Below are 27,723 nucleotides of genomic sequence, written 5' to 3' on the forward strand. Positions count from 1 at the left end.
AGATGATAGAAATGAACTACTGACAGGAAATAGCCAAAACTAACTTAACCTAACTAATACTAACCAAGGAATATTAAATTATGAGTTAGGTTAGGTTAGGTTTAGGTTGTCTGGTTACAAAAATAAGTAAGTACCATAGTTTATTGAGCCTGTTCATAGCATTTATTTTACCAGTGGCCATCTTGCCGAGATAACAAGACACAAACAGATTAAAAAAATCTATTGGTACTTAATTACAAAAGTTAAAAAAAGAAAAAAAAAGGAAAACATTACAGAACAAATAACTTGAATTAGTTTTAACAGTATTAAGTCTCTATAAAACTCATGCACTTAGTAATATAGTAGTACAGTCTTTAGAATCTGAGTTAGTTCTAAAAATATTACAGGTTAAAGTACATTAAGTGAATATTCAAGATGCTCTAGATTAGTAAATAAAACATACAAAATACCCATCACGCACCCTCTACCCCTCATACACCTTATACCCATCCTGATATACTAAAGATTATCTCATCCACTCATGAAATACCTATTACACACAAACACACACAAAGTAAAATTCTCATCACTCTCACTTTCAAAGTATGTAACATCGCTCGCAGTAGTTAAGGTGACACACAACAACGATAGAACAGTGTCCTAACATCTAACATCATTGATAACTATGCCACGACTCTTCTTGATAATATGCCTTCAGTACAGTATATCCAGTACAGGTTTTCCAACGCTTCAGTGACACAGTTCAATATTCTTTACAGACACTCCCTCTGTTTAACTCCACCACTTTTAACTTCCAGCACAGATTGTTGCATCTCCAGACTTCTACTTCTACTTTTTCATAAACTCGTTCTAAACACCTTAGGTTAGCTAAAGCTAACACAATTTGTGCCATTTTTCATAATCTGTGGAGTGGTAATACCCAGCCAGGTAATGGATAGGGATCATGTAACTAAAAAAAAAAGGTTCCGAGACAAAATATATAATGCAAGACAGTGGGTGAGAATATTAAATGCGTCACACTGTTGTAGGGGAGGAAGAGGTTTATGAGCAACTAATATCTTTCAGTACACTGGTTAGCATCAAGGTAATATAATGGACTTAAAGGCACATCCCCATAATACACCCTCTTCTATCATCACCAAGTTTAGTTACATCTCTTATAACTGAGACAACTGCTGTACTGTTCTTGTCTTACACCTGATAATGGGAACACAGCAACAAGTTCTTTGTAGGACACAGCTACTGGAGTACTGTACTGTAGCTGTATATGGTGTTGCTGGTAAACAGGGTTCTAGTAAACAAAATATTACTGAGGATGCTAAGCAAGCATCAAAAGCTTCATAGAATCACAAAAATAGTTGATTCTGAAAGCTTGTCATTTAACCAAGCTGGAAGAAGTAACTTGAGGACATGCCCAGGAAACCTTAAGCTTTGGTGGTCATATAAACAAGTCACTCCTGAGAAGCATCAGGTTATAAAAGTAATGCAAAACTGATAAGAAAATATTTAACAAATAAAATTCATCTTCATATTGTTCCAAGTTACATATTTTGAAAGCAGATATGGAATTCTACCTTTTAAAAAAGCATTTGCAATTCAGTCCATAACAACGAGAAAACCTTGCAACAAACAAGTCAAAGCCAACACACTAACAACCAGCCATTAATCCTTAATGAGACCACTGAAAAATGTCACAGTGGCAAGAAACAAAGTGACTAATGGCAACACAGTTCTTTAATACAAATTTTATATACGTAAAAACTTGTCACATATCTAAAACGACTAAATAATCGGAGCATTAATCAAGCATTGTTGGTGACAGTTTATACCTGAGTGTGTAAGATGTGTTGGGGAGACACAAGTGAACATTAACTACAGTATTGACTTATCTTTCTTATGGCACACATCAGCCATAATAAAATAAAACTCTGCCTCTCCTTCATTCTGTGTGTGTGTGTGTGTGTGTGTGGCCGTCATACCACATGTGTTATACTATGGTGTTCCCCTTCTACAACAATACCCTTATATGTCCCTCTGGTTTACCTACGGTACTTTACACATTCAGATTGTACAAGTAAATGAGACAAGTGAAATGTGTATAATGAATATGATAATGAATGTAGGTGTGCTTATAGATCCAGAGAGTAATAAATAACTTTTTTCTTCTGAGGATGATCTACACATATACAAAAACGGTTTAGAAATGTAACAAGAAATTACATATTGTAACTTGTTAAACGCATCAACCCTTCATTCTGGGGCAGTACAGTATAACATTTTCCAATATAATTACCTAGAGATTACATTACAGGTGGTCTCACTTAGGACTGACACACTCAGATGATAATAAAAATACAACTTCACCTACAACGTTGACTTACCTGCACCAGCGTGAGGGGTGAGGGCGCTCGTTCTCTCTGGCCTTCTCCTCGACCCTCGCTGGGACGCACCATCCTCTTACCTACAAGACAGTACAACTCTCTTCAATATTCTATAATACTCTAAAAATAACTGCATATTACCCTACTGAGAGGTAAGAGGCAGAACAACCTTACTGGTGACCCAATCACCTAATTCCCACAGTTAATGTTTACCTTCTGTCATACTCATTTAGTAGGCTCTATAAACAAACAAACAAATCACTGAAGGACACCAAAACCTTCGGATTATCTCAAGGTTTAACCCCAAGAGATCCAGCATCCCAAAAACCTCAAAATTAATATACAAATAGCAAAAATTCCAATTATATTATATATGTGTGAAATATGTGAGAACTAAAACTCTTGTTCATATAAAAACACAAAATCATTACAGACATTAAGGTTAAACTTATGGTAAAAAATAAACTCCAATGATAATACAATGATTAGTTAACAAGTCAGAAATTATGCTATAAATTAAAAAATAAATATTATATGTAAGGTAAGACAATATATGACTGATAAAAGTATATATAATCAACTTTATATATTCCAACTTATATGTGTGTGTGTAAACTGTCATATACACCATCTATGTAAAACAATCGATCCCAACTAGTGGCAAAACCCCCCTCCCAAAGACCAAAATTAGACTAGATTACCCTTAAAAAAAAATGAATCAATGAGGGGAACTATGATATTTTTTTAATAAGTGTCAGTGTTTTATGTGTATTCACTAGCTTTTAAATATTGAAAGAGAGAGAGAATGAGAGAAAGATAAGGACAGAAAGATAGAAAGAAGGAAAGAAAGACAGGAAGGAGGTCAAAGATAGGACGAAGGAGAGAAAAACAAGATGGAAGAGAAAGACAGGAAGAAGAGATAAAAACAGGAAGGAGGAGGAGAAAGACAGGAAGAACGAGAAAAGCAGGAAGAAGGAGTAGAAAGACAGGAAGGAGAAGACAAAGACAGGAATACTGAAGGAAGGAGGAGGAGAAACACAGGAAGACGAGTTGAAGAAAGACAGGGAGATAAGAATGACATCTGATTCAAATTTGGTCAATGAGAGGAGGAGGGATAAAGCCACATATCTTTTTACTAATAAATTGTATGAAGATATTTCACTACATGATATATATATATATTTAGTTAATGTGTGAGTACCTTGCATGTTATATATTCAATTTATAAACAAAATAATATTAGGAATACAAATACAACATTCGGATATAACAACATAATATACAGTATACAAAAAACAGCATAAAACACAACTACAAAATTCCTATATAATATACAACATAAATATTTGCAAAAACAACATACAACTTTCATTCACATCCGACATAAAAAGACATTCCTGAAACATAGAGCATTAGAAGAATTTATAAGGTTACCACTACAGCATATACACAAGCCTATAATCAGGGCAACATAAATTATTCAAAATATAAACACAAATTGCCTTATTCATAATATTTATATAAGATAATGGAATAAGGTAGTAACATATATAATCTAATTCTATATAATTTTTCAGCCTCAATAATTACAATTTCTGTTGACTGGAGTGTGACATAACCCCATGCTAGTACATGTACAGTAATTAGAAAGTTTTTAAATCATACCAAATCAGCAGATCTAAAATGTCCCACTAAATGATGCTGTTAATCCTTTATATGTATTAGATCATGCAGTACCGTACTACTGAATTATACCTGACATAGTAGAGCCATATCCAGGGGGGGTTATGCATCTCCTTTCATTGTCCCGGAAGAATACAAAACCATTTAACGTTGCAGGATGATTTGTATGCTAATTAAATATTATATGAGTTAATATCTATGGATGGATGGACCACCCTAGTAGCCGTGCCATGCATATTTTGTCCAATAGTTGTAATGTAAACTCCCCTGTTCTCGTGCCCTGGATATGGTCCTGTATATCATTTAAATTAATCTTTTTCAATCACACGAGACTGTTTCGTGCCATGGTCCAGAGATCACATGAGTTTCAATCCCCTGACTCCTAGCCTTACTGTACTGGAATACTTCATACTCTGAGCAGGATGTTAGTCTCGTGGAGTATGCATAAAACAGTGTTCTTACTTTAATGATGAAAGTAAAATATATAAAAAATACAGGCATTCCCCAATCCATGAACGGCTTCCATTCTTGAAAAAACTTTCGTAAATAACTTTTTCAGAAATCAAATCACGGTTTCCAAAGACATCTGATAAAAGCTGAGATATGTTCCAATGAATAATAACAATACAAAAAACTTAAAAATTAAAAACATGTTTATAATGAAAATATTTGGCATATACAAAGATCATTACCCAATATTTTGCATAATAAGTGAAATACATGCAGTAAAGGATGCAGGAGTTACTGAGAAACTGCACCACTGGTTGTGATGCAGCGTGATCAACGAAGTAATCTAGACCATGAACGAGATCGTTTGCAATTTTGGCTTTCATGAACCACCTGAAGAAGTCCCCACGTGGTCATCAGAAGTTTCACCCCTCAACTTAACCAACCCCAAATCACCTGGAAGGGGGGCTAATCTTCAGGTAAATCAATAAAGGCTAAAATTGTGAATGGTCTCAACTACATCACTACTGTTTTATATATAGTACACATATCACAGACCAGGATCAGGTCATAAACATAGGATCAGCCATTGTCCTGCATGCCACTGAGAGAGACCATAAGGGTAAACTAATGGAAGGGAAGCTATCTGTATTCAAAGTCATCCCTACACAAGATGCACAAAGCTTTGACCCTGGGCACTATACTGTACTATCAACTGCCTAAGCTTCTAAACCTTGCAAGGTTATGAGGAATATAAAAGGAAAAAACTTACTGATAAGAAAACCTAAATGGGAGGAATATTTAGGAAAGGATATTTTTATGTAAGTATTAGAATCTCATTAAAGTTTTGTCTGGAGAGGAAAAATTTGACAGTATAAAGTTCTTAGACGATTATGACAGTCATGCTACAAAAGATACTGAATTTCCCATGACAGAAGACAGGCGCAAGTTGTAGGCTGTTAGTTACCGTAAAAGCTTCAGGTTGACAGGTAATGAGGTGTGTCTGAGATAATTTAACACCTCATAATGTTAAGAAAGGCAAGATTAACAATATTTTCTGGAGGAGGGTCTCATGGGGTATATCTGGAAGCATCACAATACAAGAAACCCAAGTAAAAGAGTTTAAACTTTGTTAATGTTGTTTTGAGGCATGAAACACCCTCAACAGATGAACAAACCATGCATGAGGTTACTATAGCGTGCTGATTACAGATGCAAAAGTCCAATGAAGCGTCATAACTGTCCATACTCAGCTGGTAGAGCATGAGTTCATATACAGTATTTATATAATACAACAGGCCAATTACTTTATTGTTTCACCTTTTTATGTACTATCAACTTAATACAGATCTGGACAAAACTTGACCATTTTGAGCTAAAACTATCAAACAACTTTGCTGTCAGCATACTACTCTACTATACTGTACAGTTCTAGGGAGGTCATCCATTGTAGCTTCTAAACTGGACTTTACGCATGTTGCTAAGTATTACTATAAACACATTATAATTCCATGTAATCAGTGACTTACTCCCAAATTTGTTTGCAATTCGTGGGAGACATACATGAGGAGGTACACCCGATATGGAGACCGAGCGCATGCGGTCCTCCGCCGGCTGAGTCCCTGTCTCCAGCAAACTCACTGATCTCATTGTTGGACCTCGTGTTTCTATATTCAATTAGTAACAATTATAGGAGTCTTTCATATAATAGATATACATATAACATACTGTACCCACTGTCCAATATTTACAGGCATCATCTGTACTGTAATGAAGAAACATAGCTCATTAAAATTTCCTGACAATATCCAAATGAAAAAAAATAAATAAATTACTGGTTGCCACTTAAACTGGTCCACTTTATACAGTACACAGAGACCAGGTATCCTGTGACAGACAGACAGCATCTGATCAGCTGAGTCATAAATCAGTGAGCATTGAATCCGTCAAAAAATTATGGGACAAAATTTTAACGTTATAGCTTGTAATAAACCAAATGTGCTTTTTTTTTACACTACAATTTAAAAAGTTGACACACTCATGGGTTATGTTGCTTTGACTGTGACTTCACTGTCAATGGCCAGGGATACAGCCAATCAGGCACTCACATTTCACCAGAGAATATCTGTTGCCAAAGTACAGGTATCCCTCGCTTAATGAACGTTCCAGTTACAAAAATTTGCTTATATGAATTTCCTAAATTAACGCTTCCTTTTCACTTAATGAAGACTTCCCCTGGTTATAGGAATTTGGGTTGAAGCAAAAATTTAAATTGCACACCCCTGGGAGTCAGGTGAGGCAGCCATCTTGGACAGATGGGCAGAGACGTATTCTTGCTCAATGATCTTATCAAACTCCCCCTCCCACCTTCATCTCCCCCCAGCCTGTGTCTTTACTTCAACCATAGACAGACTGATCAATAGAAGCTAGGACAGATAGACAGGCTGATCAGTAGAAGCTGAGACAGATAGACAGGCTGATCAATAGAAGCTGAGACAGATAGACAGGCTGATCAATAGAAGCAGAGACAGATAGACAGACTGATCAATAGAAGCTGAGACAGATAGACAGGCTGATCAATAGAAGCTGAGACAGATAGACAGACTGATCAATAGAAGCTGAGACAGATAGACAGACTGATCAATAGAAGCTGAGACAGATAGACAGACTGATCAATAGAAGCTGAGACAGATAGACAGACTATTAAATAGAAGCAGAGACAGATAGACAGGCTGATCAATAGAAGCTGAGACAGATAGACAGGCTGATCAATAGAAGCTGAGACAGATAGACAGGCTGATCAATAGAAGCTGAGACAGATAGACAGGCTGATCAATAGAAGCTGAGACAGATAGACAGGCTGATCAATAGAAGCTGAGACAGATAGACAGGCTGATCAATAGAAGCTGAGACAGATAGACAGGCTGATCAATAGAAGCTGAGACAGATAGACAGGCTGATCAATAGAAGCTGAGACAGATAGACAGACTGATCAATAGAAGCAGAGACAGATAGACAGACTGATCAATAGAAGCAGAGACAGATAGACAGGCTGATCAATAGAAGCTGAGACAGATAGACAGGCTGATCAATAGAAGCTGAGACAGATAGACAGGCTGATCAATAGAAGCTGAGACAGATAGACAGGCTGATCAATAGAAGCTGAGACAGATAGACAGACTGATAAATAGAAGCTGGAGCAGATAGACAGATTGATAAGTCAATGGAAAGACAGAGAGACAGATGGACAGCTGCAGATAAAACAACTTTGGATTATATATACCACCTCATTAATCACAGACACACACACTGAATGTTATATCCCTCTACCCAGGCTAGGGAGATAAAAACATATATCCTTTCTCTCACCACTACATTTATATCTTCAATTACTTTATCTTTTTTTCTATTTTGAAGACACATTAATATGACCTTCAACCAGAGAAAATCCATAAGGGAATATATGTAAAATTGGTTCAGGTTCTTATATTAACTCTTACATTCACAAACATCTTCCAAAAACGTCTCTAAATGTGGCTTTAATGGTAACAAACTGGTACTACTGGTGGACTGTGGGACAAAGGTGAAGAATATGTTATAATGCACTACTGGTATGCAAATTATAGAAGGGTAATGATGTTTCTTATATATTTGTAATTTAACAGGAAAAGCCTCTACTTAAAGGGGAAAATCAATCATATCTTAAAAATGAAATGATTATTCAGTATCTTGAGGCTTACTAATGAAAGGTAAGTTATGGACCATCAAGAACTTAAAATTCAACTGAAATTAACCTTTTTTGGGTGTGCTTGGTTCTGATGCAGGTGTGGTGTGCTGCTGTACCGGCTGAGGGGGCATAACGGGGGCTGTGAGAAGACGATACTCTGTGTTGACATCCCAGAGAGCGTGACGTGTTGAGTCCATAAGGTAACGGCGCACCTCATCCAGGTCTACACGGCCACTCTCCCAAACTTTAAACTGTAGCATTGCCATTGGTCCTGTAATAATGGCATTAGTAGTTGGAAAGAAAAAAGATAATACTGTATAAAATTGTAGTCCTTTGAGTGAAATGTTAAAAAGAATCCTCAATATCCAATAAAATATTTTATTGGTGACTGACTGCGACTTTCTTCCCAGGATACTATGCAGTCCAGTGCTAAAATGAGAAATTCTATCGGGTATAACTAAGAAAATGTTGGAACTTTCAAGTGTATATGCCTTTGAAAACATATATAAACACATGTACTTATCTTTCCAAACTATATTAAGCATATGTTGAAAATACCTTAAACTGTTGTGTTGAAAAAATATCATTGATTACTGTAATGTTAAACTACTGAATGCAGGTTTCAAAATGTGTCAGACTGAACAGACATGTCACTGAAATCATATGAAAACCTTAACTCCTTCCCCCATATGACCTGAACTGGACCACCATGATGGTTTGAGACAACATACCAGGACTTTTAGTTGGACTTGGCTGGTACTCCTGAGTATAAGTGAGCACTTCAAAATCCTGTCTTGAAAACACCTCCATATAAGCATCCTGAGAAGGTCGTGGGCAACTGTTGGAGAGATTTAACCTATAAGTCTGTGTGTATTATTCTCATTATTACCATGTAGGTCTTATAACTAAGTAAATACATGTAAGATCAGTTAAAACCCAGTTGTTGTTTTACTGTGATGAACATATCTAAATTCTCTTACCTGATATGCTGCACAATACATCCACTACCATCCACTAGAGAGAAGGCAATGCAGGCTATGCCCTTAGCAGCAGACTTTCTAGGTCGCACATATAGGAAGATGTTTGGCTCACTACTAAGGTCTTGGTCGGTGGCTGAGAAGTCCTGTAGGAATAAAACATGTACGTAACTAATCATTTACACAACTGCTACATGTTTAACCCGTTGATGACGATGATTTAACCCTTTGACGAAGAGGTTTTAACCCTTTGATGATGATGATTTAGCCATTTAATGACTAATATTTAACCCTTTGATGGCGATGATTTAACCCTTTGATGATGATAATTTAACCCTTTAATGACTATTATTTAACCTTTTGATGGCGAAAATTTAACCCTCCAGGACTCACAGGGTTAAGAAGGATGAATAACTTCCATCTACAATTGCTACACTTTCAAAACTTAAACATCAGATATTTCAATCACTTGCCTGGAAATGATGTTCCAGGCAATTATCAGCAAACTTGGGATGGATAAAGCCACACGATAGCATGTTCTGACGCAGGTAGTAGCCCACAGCCTGTAAGTGTCGGTGTGCGTGGGCGCTCACGGTGAACCTGTTTCATAAAATTACACATTAAAACAAACGATGTTCTAAAAAGCACGTGAACAAGTACAGTAAATGGTACAGTACCTAATGTTGCATCAATTACACACATATACTGTACCCCTAACTGGTGCAAAAATCAATGAACTAGCTTGAACATTTAATCAAGTAATGAAAATCATACATATCAAGCTAGCAGCAAAACCTTATCCTTCTGTACTGGATAACTGCTCTCTGTATGACCCTTTTAATAAGGTTTGGAGGATGAACAAATTAAGGGATATGTATGTGCTACCAATATGGGCCTTCCACCTACACCTATGCAGTTGGAACATAAATAATTTCAATAGTAATATAAAACCCAAATTTAATTCACATAAGGACTCAAACAATCTACACCACAAGAAAAAAATCCTAAGTATTAATTAAAAAACTAACCTAACCTAACCTTACCTGAGTATAGTCTTTGGAGGTTGATAAGGAGGCTGAATAAAATGCACAATCTCAGGGGTCAGTTTGTGTTGTGGATTACTCCAGAGCATTACACAGATAGCCTCCACCACGGCCTCATCCAGACGGTTCTGTAACATCCGTACCAACTCCTCCTTGATTGCTGGACCTATGGAGAAGCAGCAACTATGAGGGGGATGTATATGGTGTATAAGTCATGAGATACAAAGCAAAATTATTTATGGATCACCTTATGATTTAGATGCCTCCATATTATTTCACCTGATGATTGAACACCCTAATACTACCTGGGGGGGTTAGGTTAGGTTAGGTTAGCATTAGGGTGTTTAATCATCAGGTGAATTGGATAGGAGTTCCTAGTCTTCATAAAAATCTGATGCAGAAATTAATAATTGTTAGTATATTTAAGGTAATTTATTATAAAGTTAAGAAACTCGTACCAAAATCAAGATATACGGTACCTGGCTCAGCAATGCCGTGCACAGTCAAAATTATGCAATGGTTGTGCTTGCGTTGTGCTGGTGTTGATGGCACGCCCTCCATTATAACATCCTTCTCTCCGAAAGAACTCACACGTGGCCGTAGTTCCTAAAAACATACTCTGTGTTACATCAGTCCTGGGAAAGTGGATTTCATATAATTCCTCCATTCCTTAATCACTTTCCCACTAAGAAAGAGAGTAGGTTTTATTAAGAGCAAATGTACATTTCCTTTATTCAGTATCACCTAGACACTTACTCGTACTTAATGCTGTAACTGATAGGTTCTATTATTGTATTCCCCTTCCACAAGACCCCAAACATTTCCCAGGTTTTTATAATTTACACACAAACATACACACACAATCCCTCATGTTCCTTTCAATCATTATTTTTCATTCATTCTTCCTGCAGTTTACTCCTGTAGCTTCACCACCACCAGCAGGATATCATATTCTTACATAATGCTGAGATGCACCCACGGCCTTCAAGCTCAGAGGGTCGTCATCACGGCTGCCACGCTTCCCCAGAGACACCACAGAGGAGCTGCGGGATAACCCAGTCTCATCGCGCCGTCCCTCAACCTGTGGCGACACTGACGTAGACTGGTGCTCCTTCAACCTGAAATATAACAAATTAAATATAAATCTATTATTTTCTAATTACCTACAAATTTGTTAAGACAAAAAATGCCATTAATTAATCCTTCTTCAAATTCAAAATAATTACCTGAGATAGAACACATTGGAGCCGTTGCCAGAACTGTCCTCGTAAACAAACATGTTCTTGCGGTTGTTGACGGAGAACGGGTTAAGGATCGTTCGGAGTGCTAGGATGCCCTTGCTGCCCACCTTACCAGCAGTACACTTAACTTTGGGATGCAGCTCAAACTTAGTCTCCCACACCACCCTGCAGGCAAAGGCTCCAGGTTTGAACTTAAAGGCAGCTTCTAAATAGCCTCGGCATTCAGCGTCACTATCTGAGGGGAAGAAGGTGCATACATGTAAGGTCTATACACGTAATCTTTATTATTTCCCTTTTACTTCCTGTTTTATTTTTACATCTTCAAATTTCATTATCTTCCCTTCCGTTTGTTTATTCCTTGCATTATTTCTTCCTCTTATCTACTATCTACTAATTTAAGCTCTTATATCATCCCCCTCCATTTCTTCTCTTCTTTACTGTTTTATATTATTTTCTATTCTGCATTATGGCCCCTTACTATTTACCTCTTCCTAAATTTTAAGTCTATTAACCACCTCTGTCTTCCCTATTCAAATCATCTACCCTATTTTACTCTCTCTCTCTCTCTCTCTCTCTCTCTCTCTCTCTCTTTTGGATAACCCTTTTATCATATACACTTTCCCCTGGCTATAAATAAACTCATTAATTAAAAGTATTAACCACTTACTAATACTATTGAAAGAGAAAATAGCCAATCAGCATCCACATTTGAGTACTGTAACCAATCAAGCATCTGCATTTGAGCAACTATAGCCAATCAGGATTCACAATTTGTGCACTGTAGCCAACCAGCATCCACAATTCAACCACTATAGCCAATCAACATCCACAATTTGATCACTGTAGCCAATCAGCAGCCAGAACTACCAGAGCCTACTAACTCTCACCATCAACTCCTCTTCCTTTGGTGTCCTCATGCCGCCAAATGTCATCAGAGGTCTCAGGTTCCAGGAGAAGGTTACACATACGAGTGTTGTGAAGGTCTTGAAGAAGCAGCGTCTGGTTCACAAGTTTCACGAGCGACCTCACGCTGCGCACGACCTCAGTCTGTACCTCACACCACCGAGCCATTTCTGTTTCAGTTCTGGAGTAATGATTTATTCTATTAGATAAAATTATACATTTACCAAAGATTATACAACAGATGGAGGTTAAATGATAGTATACCATTATATTGATCTCATTATTTCCTATCCTAAACTCCAGTACTATCCCAGCCATTGTTGTTATAGGATAATCAAGATAGAGTACTGAATCTTATAACATAATGAACCTCACAATAAAATACTTCATATTAATCAAAAACTTACCTACAGTGGAAGAAGGTATCAACACGATCGCTCGACACTCGCAGAATTAGCCAAAACTCCGGTAGGAATGGCCTTACCGACTCAAAATCTTGCAACCAATCACAGCAATCGTTGTCTGAATCGCTTATATCTCCCTCACACCCGTCCTCTGTTGTCTGTCCGGACTCCAGTAAACTCGACACATCGGAGTACGGTCCTCCAGGTACAGATCCAGTGCCAGAGTTATGACGACTCTTTAAAATGTCTCCTCCAGTTCCTGACAATTGTTATTATTAGATGTATCTTTTTATTTTGATAATCTACTAAAAAAAATTATCTCATAGATTTTATAAAAATGTATGTAACTTCAAGATAAGTAAGTCCCAATTGTATAAGAAATTAGGGGAAACTTTTGTAGATTTTTATTATACTGTAATGTTCTCAAAAAAGTAATTATTCTGAGTGATAGATCCAATTGTTCTCTTCTACTCAGTTATTGATAAGCTTTCCATCTTTCCATGGTCTATATCTCAACACAAGATCAATCCCTATTACTTTATACAACCCAGCATCACATCTTTCCCCATAACACTACTTATCAACCACAATCACCAACCTGAGTTATGTCGACTCTTTAACAAATCAGCGCTGGTTCCCGAGCTGTTTCGACTCTTCATGACTTCTGAAGAGTTGTGACGACTTTTTATAAACTCTGCCCACAAGCCACAGCTACTGTAAGAGGAACAAAGTATAACAGACAATATAATAAGTTGTTAAAAGTCAAGTTGAAGAAGACAGGATACTTTGGTAGAGTCAGTAGTAGTTTAAGGTCTAGACTATATCAGTGGAGGATTAATAAGTAAAGAACTCCCTAGTGTAAAGTTTTAGAAGTCACTATCTCAAAACCCACCCAGGAAGAGACTCAAGTAAACGGCCTTTCAGTCAAGTAAAGCTAACATTAATAAATGTAAATAGATATTATTACTTGTTTGACTAATGGAGAAAATTGAGTGAAAAACCTGATGATTTAGTTTATGTGAATACAAAAGTGAACTGCTCTCTCTCTCTTTTTCTCTCTCTCTCTTCTTCCTTTCTCTGCATCTTTTAAACAACATGTCACACACAAGCACATTCTTCTCCTGCTATAACCTTTATCAAGCTTCCTATCTCTGATTTCCTAAAAAGAAAGTAATCAATCTGTGTTTTGTTTCCCCTGACTTATATGTAATCAACCTACTCACCCTCTTCTTAAACAAAGTGTTGCATAAAATCATATTCATTACTTCTCCTAACCCAGGTATATTTCACCTTCCATATATACTGTGCTGTAGCCTGTTCCACCATGCACGCCTTCATAACCCTCCATACGCGCCCTGACTTAACTATTTATGTCACCACCCAGTAATATATTCACTCCTTCACCCAGCTCCAACACTTCATGCAACAGTTACCCCAGACCTCATCCTTCACACAACAGAACATCAACTTACCTCCCACTTGTAGTCATGGTACAGCTGGGTGTTGCTCTCAGTTGTTCCACAGAAGCATCAGTAACACAAGGTACAAAGTTGTCGGTGCTGGCAGATTTTCTGATCACCTCCGCCGACAGTGGAGGACGAGGAAAACTCTCCGACCCACACCTGAAGATATCAGTTCTGTGTCTGTGTTATTCTTCATAAGGTATAAGAATATGTTTTTATATGGTTTATTTTACACAAGAAAATCTTCAGTTCTTGTTGTAATCTGGCCGCTGGTTTAAACTGAATGATTCAACCGACATCTGGGTTAGTTCAAGACAATCCCAGTAAAATTATAATCACTGGAATATAAAAAACAAATGACCTCGACCTTCGTTTATCTATTTAACTTATCGTTTAGAAGCAGATATAGTTTGTCCTATTCATTTAGTGATGTACCATCCCTTTGATCCCCTTTCTTTGAATCCTCTCTTGGCCTCCTACTCAAACATTTAGTAGTGTACATTCTATTTGTATAATCAAGATACTGTAGCAAGTGAGAATGAGTGGCAAACAAGATCATATACAGTTATTAATTTATTCATATGAGACAATACTTGACTCAAAACATTGTTAATCAATTCATCAAGTAGTCCAAGATTGTACACACCTTATCAGTTCATTTAGAGGAAGTGAGAGACGATGGGGAGCATCTTTGACTGGCTTCTGCATCTCAAGAAGTGGTTCAGTTCCTTCATCAAATGTCAGCACCTTGGAGGGAGTATAAAGAGGTGTGTGTCCTTCCATAATGTTTTCCTCCCTTGTTGAGAATGGTTCAGTATGAGATGGATCGAGGGGTCTTGCATCCCCACAGACTTTTGGTGTTTGTGATTCATTACTAAACTTATCTTGATTTTGGCTGATTTCAGGTCTTTCAAAATTAATGGGTGAAGTTTGTGGTAATGTAGACTTTCCTTTGAGTTGATTTTCTAATGAATCCTTTGTTTCAATAGTTTTATCTTCAGCAATGTTGGCCCCTGAATATAATGATGTGACCCTCACAAGGAGGCCATGATCTGCCTCCTCAGGGTCCATGTGCTCTAGGAATGGCTCGGGCATTTTGTGTGAGTCTTCCTCTCCCAGCTCCCTATTATCAACTGTATCAACAGATTCTTTAGTGTGTGTTGTAGAGGCTTCTGGAGGGGAACCTTGTGATAAGTCTGGATACTCTTTCACAGTCCCACAGTTGTCTTCTTCTCTGTCCTCCTCTTCATCTGCCTCTTCCTCACCTTCACAACCTTCAGAAGATTTATTTGCTGATAAAGCAGCAGTGAGTGTGGTGCTCTTTTTAGGGGACTCTGACGACCGTACTCTTCCATCGTGTGATTGATGTGATGACTCTCGTGAGAAATGGCTTCTTACTTGCTTGATGTCTGAAACCACACAGATAAGTTTAATTTCCCTATAGTGAGAAATATGGTGAAGTTACATATACGCTGTACATCCATATACCTTTAACCATATATCTCATAGGCCTTCCCCTCAGCGCAGGGCATTATAATTCAGGCACAGCCGTCCTCATAAATGCACCACAACCTATGTTTATTTTTATCCAGATTTTTTCACTATCAAAAAACACCTCTAACAATACATATGCAATTCACTGTCTTGTATGACCTTTAGTCTTCTTCATTTCCTCCTCTCTCTTCTATACATTCTTCCCATATGTCCACACTACCCCAGTAACACTAACAACTTTATCCCTCCCTACAGTTTCCTCACTTCTAACTCAAGTCAAACCATAACATATTCCACACTTGCAATTCAGTAAATACATTGAACACATTTGTAACTAACTCATTTGTTTTCCATTTAATTTTATTAAGTCATTTTCACAACACTACTGTACCATGTTAAATCATCACATTTACTTCTTTTCATCATCAATACCTAAACATTTATCTTCACTTTACTAATAATATAAAACTACTTCCCTCACTCTAACATTCTCAAGTGACCTCATGTACATTCGCTTCAAAAGGTATCTCAAGGAGGAGTTCGATGAATTTCAAAATGAACACTGCGACTCCTGCTGTCTCAGTAGGATTATCAGACTCCTTAGTCCATCGTGTCACATTATCTCACACAAAATAGTAGATATTTTTTGGGAGTGAGTGTACATCCCTTTAATCCTCTACTATGGGGTTCTGCAAATCTTAAGTAAACAATATAACAACGATTGAAACCTGATCTATTATCTCGATTTACCTGTGTCAGAGTCGGAAGTGTTGATGGAGCCTCGTCTCTCAGAATCTCTCCTTTCCTTACGCTCACGACGTCTGACCCACTTCTCCTTCTCTGATCCTTCTACTCGCTGTACGTTGTTTTCACCTTCAACTAAACTCTCGGATAGATTTCCTGAAACATTAATTAGTCATTACCATTTTATATGTATCAATCATAGAAATTGAAATTGTCTATGTGCTATTATACCTGAAAGGAGAATATTTCACTTACAAACTTCCTTCTTCAACTGTTATATTACTCATTACTCAACAAAAGACATATTATCGGTAACATCAGCGTCCACATCAACTTACGTTCAGCATCAAATGAGACTCTGGTGGGCTGCAGTCTGTTAGGAGGACTTATGATGGCATCAGGTGAGGAGAGGCTGACCTTGTTCACCTGACACCCAGAATCCATCTGTCGCAGCTGAGCAATGTCATCAGCATGGGGCTGAGGCCTGCAGGTGTTTAACATATTATAATTTCAATTCACCCATTTTCTTTAAACTGACTCTTTTTCCACATGTATAAAACAAATATAATTTTTAGTATATTTAACCATATTTCATTCATCCCTAAACTTACTCTATTACAATATAAGACAGACCACCAAAAGGTAAACAAACAACAGAAAAACTAACTAAATAAATAAAAAATATATTAATTTCTTCTACATTACTTCATGACTGATGTACCCAACTGATCAATTACCTTAACAAGACAATACAAGCCACTAAAATACTCTCCATACCTGACAATGAGGAACTGATTCTTGAAGCCGAGGGGAGGCACCAGAGATGAGAAGGGTCTCCTCCTCATCTGAGTCTTATCTTGAACTAAGTAATACAGTGAACCTTCCTGCTTTAGGTGGTGGCCACTCACACTCATCCGTCCAAATTCCTGTCAAGATACACTACTTTAATCAATAGACAAGAGAGACTTATTTTGCTTCTAAACTCCTGGGGCTATCATGATACTGATGTAGTTGGATATCCCATCACATGTAAACAGAAGACTTATCTATATGTACTAAATGTATTACTTTCCACTGATATAATGCATTTCAGCAACACTTTAATATGCACATCCATCAAATCCTAACAGAAAAGATCTTATCTCAGTAATATGTACTGAAAATATTGCTTTCCATTGACTCATAATGCATATCAGATAAACTATAATAGGCAAAGTATTAAAATAATCTTCATGGAGCCAAGAACAATAATATTGGCTGCTCTTATAATACAACAGTGAACACACAGCTTACCTGCATAAATTTGTCTCTGCTTTGTTCCATGCCACACACAAAGTTAAGAGGGATGGATTCTGAGATACAGTTCCGGGCCTGACGAGAGCTTTCCACGTGAGTAGCGACCATGTCCAGAGTCTGTTCGGCCAGTGGGTACATGTGTAACATTGCCGACGCTATCTCATCCCGCAAAAGCCACTTAATCTGAAATATGTAGGGCACAATCATGAATATCTTTACAGTATTAATAACTTAAAAAGTTATCAATAACTTTTATATATTTTGTATTAAATTCATCATCCTCATAATTTCTAATTCAGGGAAAACCTCAATTACCGGACATTATGGAGAGGAATGTCCGCTAAGTAGAGTCAGTTAAATATGAAACCTACATCTAATGGATTAAATGGAGAGAGTGAAGTCCGTTACATGGAGGTATCACTGTTGTTGAGGCCTTGTGTTATAACTAATCCAGGATAAGCAATTAAAGACCTTAGGTGTTGAAGTACAGTAATACATTAAAACACCAACACATCACAAACATTTATTTACGGTGGAGTTAAATGGAAGCAAAGAAATACATCCTAAGGAGACAAACTAAAAAATAGCTTTAATAATCTAGAAGATAAAATCAAATACTGTACGTACAAATGGCTGACAAGTGATAAAGATGAACACACTGTAAACTTTGCTAGTCTTCTGCCTTGTAAGATAAAATTCATTAATCTTTAGTTTACAGCTAATAATAACCATGTAGTTTTCTTCACCCTTGCGCCATATTACTACTCAATAGACTAAAGTGTTTCAATATTGTCACCATAGTTACTAACATCATCAACTGTAGCAACAATCGCTTGGTGCTGATAATCTGGAAGGTGTCCAAGTTGATCTTCATCTTCTAGGAATCTGTTGAGAGAATCAAGATAAATTAAGTCATTTAAACAAGAAGTGTATCATACAGTACATATGTTCACAAACTTTAAATCTGTAGTTAGTATTTTTATGATGATGTGACCTCCATCTGTGAACCTGCTTTGTTTACAAGAAAATATGGATTGGATATAAATGTTTTCAAATATTTAGTAAATTACAACGCTTCTAACACAGTATATCATAAAGCTGACATGTGGAGAAAACAAAGAAAAAATGCAAAGGTCAGACCAAGCCAGAACTATAAAGCAAATACCTCAACCATTGTTATAGGCCACGTCATGGAAATGTTTGGTGCCATAAGAAATACACCTATATATTTTTTCTTTAAAGCAAGATATTATTAATTGGCTTATTCTACTTCCAACAGCAAACACAGAAAGACTGATCACTAAGTTAATTACAGTGAAGTGTTGACAGTGTTGAAGAACTTACGATTCATCCATATCTGACAGAGAGGCACAAGTTGACTCGGACAGAGATCTTGCTCGTTTATTCTGTGATGAAGCTGTAGAACAAAAGCTGGTTGTTCGTGCCGATCTTAAGTCCATCAGAGAAGCACCCGACTCCCCCGCTGTCTTAGAGGCTAAGGCGGGAAGCAGAGTCATGCACAAGACGTCCAGCGTCACACTGACCTGAGACAGGTCCACCTCGCTGCTCCTCAGGGACTCCACAATCTCATCTAATTTCAAGGAAAACAAAATACAGTAATTACAAATATAACTTATTAACTTATCACAATCTGGTAAAGTATAAAGAGTACAACATGTGAACAGCTACTTAATGGGTTACACTATGTAAACACTAAAACAAATAAGAAGCTACTACAGGTATTAACAGTGTGCAGTACAAATGTTGCTCCTACACCAAACATATTCCTTTACAACTTATTAAAAAAACCTTGAGGAGAACAAGAACAGGAAGCTGAATCATGGGTCACCAGAATTAATGATATTTATTGGAAAATTAAAATAAAGTCCCACGTTGTGCCATCTTATACAGATCCAATAAGTGTTATAAATTTGAATCCTCTAAAGATTAGGCACACCAGCTTATTGTTACCTAGGGGGGTTGGGCTAGGTAAGGTTTTAGTACAGTATTAGGGTGGTTAATCTTCAGGTGAGATATGCTGGGTGGATAATCTGCAGGTGATCTATAAATTTAAACCACACTCAAAGATTTTATAAAGGTTTAACTTAGGTACTTAGAATTCAACCAGTACTGTATTCAAAATCTTCAGCATATTTTTCAATCATAAATGTAAGGTCTTTGATAATTAATTAATGATTGTATCCATAGCGACTCTTAGTTACTAAAAGAATTTCATAAGAATCCATCTTCATGTTTTGATACTGGGATACAGGGTACTATGAAAAATCAAAGAATAATACAAGGTCATTTTTATTGTTTGAGATTCATAAATGACCTAAAAATAAGAAAGAATAAAGTCTGATCATATTACGAAGAACATTCAGACTTTATTCCCACAGATTATGAGGTTTTTGTTGACTGCACATCCTAAGATACAGTGATCATTTAAGGTTCTCAAATAAAACAATGACCCTGTACAAATTTGGGGAGATAAACTAATCCCAAATTCAAAGAGAAACAGGATGGAATTGAAAAACTAACAAGATACAAAAATTTCCAAAAGGAGACCCGTCTATCCATCCCTAATACATAATAACTGTACTCACCCAGACAAGTAGGCACAGTCTTCATGGGTATAATGGACTGTACGTGACCGGCGAGACGAACTGTGCACGTGAAGTGGAGGAAGAGTGGAGGGATGGGGCCGTCTGCTAGATCCAAGTTATCGGGTAGTGTGCTGAGGTCCTCGTCTCGCTCGCTGATGACGGATGTCTTATCTTCATCTCCGTCAAATGCCGTTAGCTGACTGTGAAGACGTTGGAATACTGTGGGGAAATTAAAGATACCAACTACAGTAGTTTAAACTGTAAATATGGGAGAAGAGTTGAGATAATTGATAGATCCATATTAATAAATAGTCATAATAATTAGTTAAGAAATAGCTTTGTAATTCAGTGGCAGGGGTAGAAAAAAAAGAGAATTATTAGAACTGGAAGATGATAATTAATAGGAAAAATTAAACTACATGTATGCATATTGTACTGTATATCAAATTAAGATTACTGAAGCTAATTTGATCTGTTATATTTCATGATAACTTCTCATCCCATTTAAATGCAATTCTTGTCCACAGAAAGTGTGGCCAGAGAGATGAACTTATGGACACAATTTGCTCATCCTTTAATCCTTACCAGTACTGCCAATTTCAGATCGGAATTCAATGCTCTTATCGTGGTCGTCATCGTCGTCGTCCTCCTCCTCCTCCTCTTCTCCTCCATTGACTGTGTTTTCATCATCAAGATCTTCCTCCCCCTCAGTAAATACATCAGACTTCTGGAAAACATCACAGACTCATGACGACCAACATTTTGAGTGATCTATTTTACACAAGTTCCTATTAATTTCCAAGAATAACAGAATACTGTATTATTAAATTGCCATATTCATTATTTATATTTTAAAAAACTATTGATAAAGTGATGGTAATAAAAGTAATCTTACAGCAGATTTCACAATAGAAATTTTTTTTTTATTTAATTACAGTAAGAACTTTGAAATCTAATTACAGTACAGTACATGATCATACCACAATTATCATTTTAACTAAACATTTTAAGTCCCACTCTAGAACTTAACTAATTCTTGAGTAAATTTCAGTGTTAGATTCAATACAAAATGCATAAAAAAAAGTAGTTGAATTTACAGTTAGAATAAGCAGATTAGAAACATAAAGGATGATGTTTCTCCCTGGCATAGTTAAGGGGAACTTTAGCTGAAACTTACATACTGTACAGTATACTGATTCCTGTTTGAAGTATTTTTGATCATAGTAGAAAACATTTCACAAGCCAAAAGAAAATGGCAACTTGCACTAAATGACTAACACACTGTTTACATGCAACTACTGTACTGTATATTAAACATGCAACAGTTAAACTTAAAGGTGAAATGATGCTCAAGCCTCTCAGACCATTCCATGTTGGAGGTGAAGAAAGATTAATGTTTAATTTCACTGACTTATATAAGAACCATATACTGTACTGTTAACATACTGTATATATAAAACACCAGACTATCACCAGGACATGATTGGAGAAGAATCATGTAAGAATTTATCATTTAAACAATCCCAGTCCTCATTTACTCCTTAATCCTCTTGTTCATTAAATTTTTTATGACTCCATTGTCCAGTGTTAGTACAGGACAACATAACAGTACATCCTGGAAATAGTAAACATACATAAAATATTCAGCTGCTACTAATCTTTCTTAACCCGTAGAGGTCACGGTCACGGGAACTTTATTAGCACTTGTCTCTGCTATACTGGACAAACATTTTCTACAATAACTAGTCATTCTATAAATAATCAGAAGCCAAAATTAATCCAAAATACAATAAGTAATGTGCAAGACAAGAGTATCATACAAAAAGATTAATTTAACTCATTACTTAATGAGTTGCTGAGAAAATGATCCATATGTAAGTTCATAGGTTAGTGACACACACTCAACAGGATGTATGTAACTATATATAGAACATATCTTCCAATCTAGGTATATCAAGCTGTACTCTCCCTCATGCATAGGAAAGTGATATACTGTACACAATCATAGTCATATAAAATGTAAACAACATCTTCTTCCCACTTGTCTGCACCATGCCAGTGTCCTTCATGCACAAGTAATAATCATCTAAACCAACAATCAGAACATCTCTTGAAGGATTTTTAGTCATTTACTGGAATCAAATATGCAATACAGTCATGACCTAATTGTCTTGGAAACAATGAGTAAAAAGATTGAAACTGACACAAATAACAAATACATTCAGGAAAGAAGAAATAAGTCATCTGGAATAATACATATAAGAATAATATACGGTAAATGAGTCGTCATGTATGTATCAGTAATCATGCAGCTTAATAATGTGTCAGTTTGGTTACAGTCATGTCATCTTTCATAAAGTAGTTGTTTGTGTCATGCATTATGTCAAAGATGAACAATAAACTATACTATTACCCAAAGTATATATGGAAGTGTGGTAAATAGACCCATTAATATCACAATAGTTGGTAATAAGTAGACCATTAATATCAAAACAGATAATCATGGTACACAGACTGACTTTACGAGCAAGTTACATTAGATTGTGACAAGTTAGCTTAGAGTAGAGTAGAGTACAGGGTGCAAATGGTAATTGAACAATGACATGCAAGAATATACTGTGTGCAAATGGTAACTGAACAATGACATGCAAGAATATACTGTGTACACAAACAATATGCTGGGAAGACAAGAGGTAAGTACTGTACTGGATGCAGGGATTACAGGCACAGCTTAACATTACAGTATCTTCTTCCTAAAAGATCTGAAAGGAAGCTAATGTAATGTACAGCAGGTTTTTATAAGAGATATATTTTATAACACTGATGATCAATGTTGCAAAATATGTTCTTATTCCTTGGAAACAACTACTCAGCTGTGTCAACAATTATGAGGACTTTATATTTACAGTACAAGGCATGCAAGGTAGCCAAGTAACAGTGGGAATCCAACAACCTCAGTTCTCCTTTGACTTGTGAATTAAATGCAATCATCATGATAATGCATTTTAAATACTGTAATACATAAACTATAACCACAAATCTGGCTATAATATATAAATAAAAAGCTAGTGACTCAAATCTGTTTTGTATAATGAACTAGAGAGACAAGGAGAGTTCTGAGATTGGTGTGTTCAGCATGATGAAGGAATACCTTGCTTACAGACACTCTTCGCAACTTTCGCTGCCTCGTCAGGTCAAGCTGATTCTGGAAGATCATGGGATTATATCACTTACAGCAGGAAAGGATTTAATATTGTAAGTTAACAGTAAACACTAACATTATTAACACACAAGCAGCTGGGTGTATTGACTGTACCTCTTTGCTCTTATAACAAAGTAAATTAAGTTTATCTTGTTTTAACTTACATATATCAACATTTATTGCCAAGTTCATGCCCCTTCCTGTATGTACTTTATTTTCTGAACACATATTCCAAAGCATATTCTTATATCACACATTTTAATATATAATTCTGGTTATATAAATTGTTTTAGAGTGAGAGAAGCAAGTTTACCCCTTGAGCATAATGACTTAAAACCACTGAGTATGATGACTTAGCCCCTTGAGTATTGACTTAATCCCTTGAATACAATAATAACCACTTGAGCAAGATGACTTAAACCTTTGAGTATAATGATTTAACCCCTTGAGGATGATGACTTAACCCCTTAATCATGCTTACTTTAACACCAAAATACAATAACTTACATCATCACATTTTAGGAGATTAATTCTAGTGTCATTATATTATACAGTCAACCCTTGCTTTACGCGGTCCCACTTTACGCGTTTCCACGTTTACGTGGTACCCTGCCGAACACGGAATGCTCACTTTCCGAGGAGTGTGTACCCTTTTACGCGGAGAGCGGCGCGAGCAGGGTGCGCACAAGGTCGCCCAGTCATCAAAACATTACCGAGTTCTTCACCCGTCACCCACCACAGCCGGCCCAAGTCAGTGATAGTGATAATGATAGTGAGGATATGGACTTATATGGACTTTGAGGGGTTTGACAAAGAGGCCCTGCAAGCCTCTGTGGTGGATAGTGATACAATTGATACAAGTGTACAGGTGAGGGCCAATAATCTGCCCTCTGCCTCGGAACCAACCTCCCATCCCCGTGTGCCCAGCCATCTTTTCTACTAATGTAAGTGTTAAAAAACCTAATATTATTGATATTTCTCTTAATTATTAATTGTGTGTACATACCATCATAAAATTAAGAAGTTATTTTTACTACAACGTAGGTATTGTGTCTGAAAAAGTGGAGTTTGGGGGTCGGCCCGGTCTCTATTTCAATTAATCCCATATGTTATGTTTCTCACTTTACGCGGGCCGCCGTGGGTTCAATTGACCGCGGAAAGTGAGAGTTCACTGTATACCTATTCAGCTACATTTCCAATATGTAAGTTTACTATATAAGGAAACACCTCCCCCCCCCTCCCTCCAGGTGATAAATTTGTTACACTGAGTCACACACAAGACCACAATATGCATACACCATGTTATACCTTTAAAGAAATTCAATGCAATAAGCATTATGGCTGACTAGTGTTAATTTTTTTTAGTGTGTTGTTTCACGGTGTCCATTAAACACCAGCTTTAAGAGACCTCACTGATATATTCATCTCTTAATCTGTTTTCTTTCTGTGTTTTTATTACTTACTTCTATCATATTTCCTTCCTTCTTTGCCTATTCCCTCCTATTGTTCGGTTGTTCATGGTAAATGTCAATGCTTCAATTAAATAAATTCTAATACCTTGATATATGAAGTACAGTAGATGTATTTTTGGGCCCTTGTTTACATGTTGAAACTTCGTACAGTATATAAAATAAATTACAGTATTACCCCGCCTAACGCGGTTTCACTTAACGCGTTTTATCATATACGCGGTGCCTCGCCAGAGCTGAACTTTCACTTAACACGGATTTTTTCCACATATACACGGTGAGTGTCCGGCTCGAGACGCTATTTTTAGATTTGCGCCACCCGCCACCCTGCCTGACTGCCTGTTTTAGCTCATAAAATTCATACAAATTACCCGGCCAGAATATAATTTACATTGCTGGAATTCTTATAATTTGGTGATCATTTTGAATATAAACATCATATATTTTGCATTAGACATACAAATTTTAGATAAACATTTTTTCTGAGTACAGTAACTATGTTATCTTTTGTGCAAAATATATGACATTTATATTCAAAATATTCCTGGTCTTACAAGGAATCCAGCAATGTCAATTGTATTATCCTAACTTTAGTTTGAGGTATTATTTATTAAAATTTAGTGGTTTTCCCAAAAATTTCTCAGAGAGGGAAGAGCCGGCAGTGTAGTGTGAGAGGGGAGGGAGTCGAGTCCATTATTTGAATGGACATTAACTTGGCGACTGTATTTCTCTATTTCTCTTAAGTATTAATTGTGTGCATGTACCATCATAAAATTAAGATGTTATTTTTACTACAACATAGTTATGTGTCTTCAAAAAGTGGAGTTTGGGGGTCGGGCCGGTTTCTATTGGAATTAATCCCATATGTTCTGTTGTTCACTTAACGCGGATTTCACTTAACACGGGACCCTCTGGGTTCTATTGACCGCGTTAAGTGGGGTACAACTGTACAATATTAGTGCTATGAGGTTGTGTTCCCAGCCTGTGTACATTACCATATATTATAAATACTTCATAACTTACAATTGATAGAGTAAACAAATTTATACCGCATATAAAATAATAACTGACATTCAATAAAGAGCCAGAGGAACTAAATCTCCTGCCAACATCTACCTGACACTTCCCACCTTCTGGTCTAACATGATAAGTACCATGGTCCTTTTCAGCTGCTGTCACCATCATCACTTAATTTTCTTTATGCAGACATTTTAGGTAAATATTCACTCAATATTTGTTTATACCAATAATAAAAGTAACTAAGACAGTTAAAATACTTGATGATACCCAAGAATAACAGCAATACCACAATACACACACTGTAAATGGTGGTGCATTGTATGTATATTACATTGCAGTGTGGTGCTGCTGCATGTTGGTTGACCCAGATGAATGTAAATAAACAGTCTTGACCATCATGATGTGCAACACTCAATGATCCATATCTTAATGTAATCTAATTTTTATTTACAAGGTACTGAAGACAGATAAATATTTAATTACTATAATAATTCTAATGATGTTATTTATTAATTTAGTTTAATTTTTACCTCTCTGTGTAAAATAATAGCACAAAATCCAAAGTTCATTACACCGATACTTTGTTTATCATATACATTACACATACATTAAGGTACTACTGTATGACACTTGCCCTGTAGTGCCTGGAGACCCTACTGGACTCAACAGCTCCTCTCCTAAGTTGCCCTACTGGACCACACATGTCCTGCCCTATTACACGTATGATAAATTTTTTCATAGGTATTCCAATAAAACCCACAGTGAGTAATAATGCCTCGGGGGCAGAAAGAGCTTTATGTTACTTGCAAATATTAAGGCAACAAGCACTCATTCAACAGAAGCCATGGTGTTACTGCAAATAGGAAACAAACATGCAACATAACAATCCGAGCTGTCTGGTGAGTGATGTCATGTGTTACACTCCACAACCACCATCCCAATAAGACATTCCTCCCTTCCATCCTCAAAGCTATTATCAAAGTTGCAATACTTAACAAAAAATGTAAGGAATTATTGTTTATGAAACCTATGAATAAACACTTTTTACAGACTCTTTCACATGATTCTTGTAAATAACCAAGTCACATTTTTTAGATCAAGAATAACCAGGTACTACTGTATAAATTTTTCTTGGCATTTCATTCACTAGTCACTCTAGAGTATAAGACTTAAAAGCACAGGAGCCTACAAAATACAGCACATAATGTTTACTTGTTAATTTCACAAGAACAATAACCACTTTTCTGTTAACACCTCCACTTTGTCATACACTTACACATGTGCATTATAATGACTGTAAATTAAACACACCCATCAGTAAATCTAATGAGCCAGAGACCCTAAGATAAAAAGTTGGAAGAATCTGTCAAATAAATAAACTCCTCCAACTAATTGACATCAGTGAATAAAAACATTAAAGAAACTAAACTTGCTGGGTTGTTTAAACTTCACCATTGACAGTGATTCTGCTTCTGTCCCTCCTAAAAGAAATATATTAATTGTACAGTAAATGTCTACTGTATTACAGCCATGAATATCACAGTTCACTCTTTCATGGACAATAAGTAGAAAACACTGCTAACATCAGGTAGGGAGTCGGTGGTGCTCTTGATCAACCCCACC

At 36.5% G+C, this 27,723-nt stretch overlaps 1 protein-coding gene across 14 annotated transcripts in view; it reads right to left on the reverse strand.

Moving 5' to 3' along the window:
* LOC121869632 (KICSTOR complex protein SZT2-like) overlaps positions 1-27,723 on the reverse strand; it is a 90,074-nt gene that overhangs the window by 28,745 nt on the left and 33,606 nt on the right. For 7 of the 14 annotated variants that reach the window (XM_042371125.1, XM_042371122.1, XM_042371128.1 and 4 more), the window contains 24 exons: positions 23,561-23,614; positions 20,995-21,136; positions 20,410-20,628; positions 19,148-19,394; positions 18,613-18,688; positions 17,801-17,986; positions 17,285-17,433; positions 16,846-16,991; positions 16,514-16,663; positions 14,916-15,678; positions 14,279-14,428; positions 13,405-13,520; positions 12,810-13,065; positions 12,387-12,583; positions 11,485-11,734; positions 11,217-11,376; positions 10,738-10,864; positions 10,259-10,424; positions 9,689-9,815; positions 9,219-9,361; positions 8,970-9,076; positions 8,306-8,509; positions 6,041-6,178; positions 2,382-2,461 (listed from right to left, as the gene is read on the reverse strand). In XM_042371125.1, the coding sequence (XP_042227059.1) occupies positions 2,382-2,461; positions 6,041-6,178; positions 8,306-8,509; positions 8,970-9,076; positions 9,219-9,361; positions 9,689-9,815; positions 10,259-10,424; positions 10,738-10,864; positions 11,217-11,376; positions 11,485-11,734; positions 12,387-12,583; positions 12,810-13,065; positions 13,405-13,520; positions 14,279-14,428; positions 14,916-15,678; positions 16,514-16,663; positions 16,846-16,991; positions 17,285-17,433; positions 17,801-17,986; positions 18,613-18,688; positions 19,148-19,394; positions 20,410-20,628; positions 20,995-21,136; positions 23,561-23,614 (4,353 nt within the window). The remainder of the gene's footprint in view (positions 1-2,381; positions 2,462-6,040; positions 6,179-8,305; positions 8,510-8,969; positions 9,077-9,218; positions 9,362-9,688; positions 9,816-10,258; positions 10,425-10,737; positions 10,865-11,216; positions 11,377-11,484; positions 11,735-12,386; positions 12,584-12,809; positions 13,066-13,404; positions 13,521-14,278; positions 14,429-14,915; positions 15,679-16,513; positions 16,664-16,845; positions 16,992-17,284; positions 17,434-17,800; positions 17,987-18,612; positions 18,689-19,147; positions 19,395-20,409; positions 20,629-20,994; positions 21,137-23,560; positions 23,615-27,723) is intronic. The other 7 variants (XM_042371129.1, XM_042371126.1, XM_042371132.1 and 4 more) reach the window with 4 other exon arrangements.

The sequence above is a fragment of the Homarus americanus genome, unplaced genomic scaffold (genome assembly GCF_018991925.1).
Source record: "Homarus americanus isolate GMGI-L3 unplaced genomic scaffold, GMGI_Hamer_2.0 scaffold23578, whole genome shotgun sequence".
Taxonomy (NCBI): Eukaryota; Metazoa; Arthropoda; class Malacostraca; order Decapoda; family Nephropidae; genus Homarus; species Homarus americanus.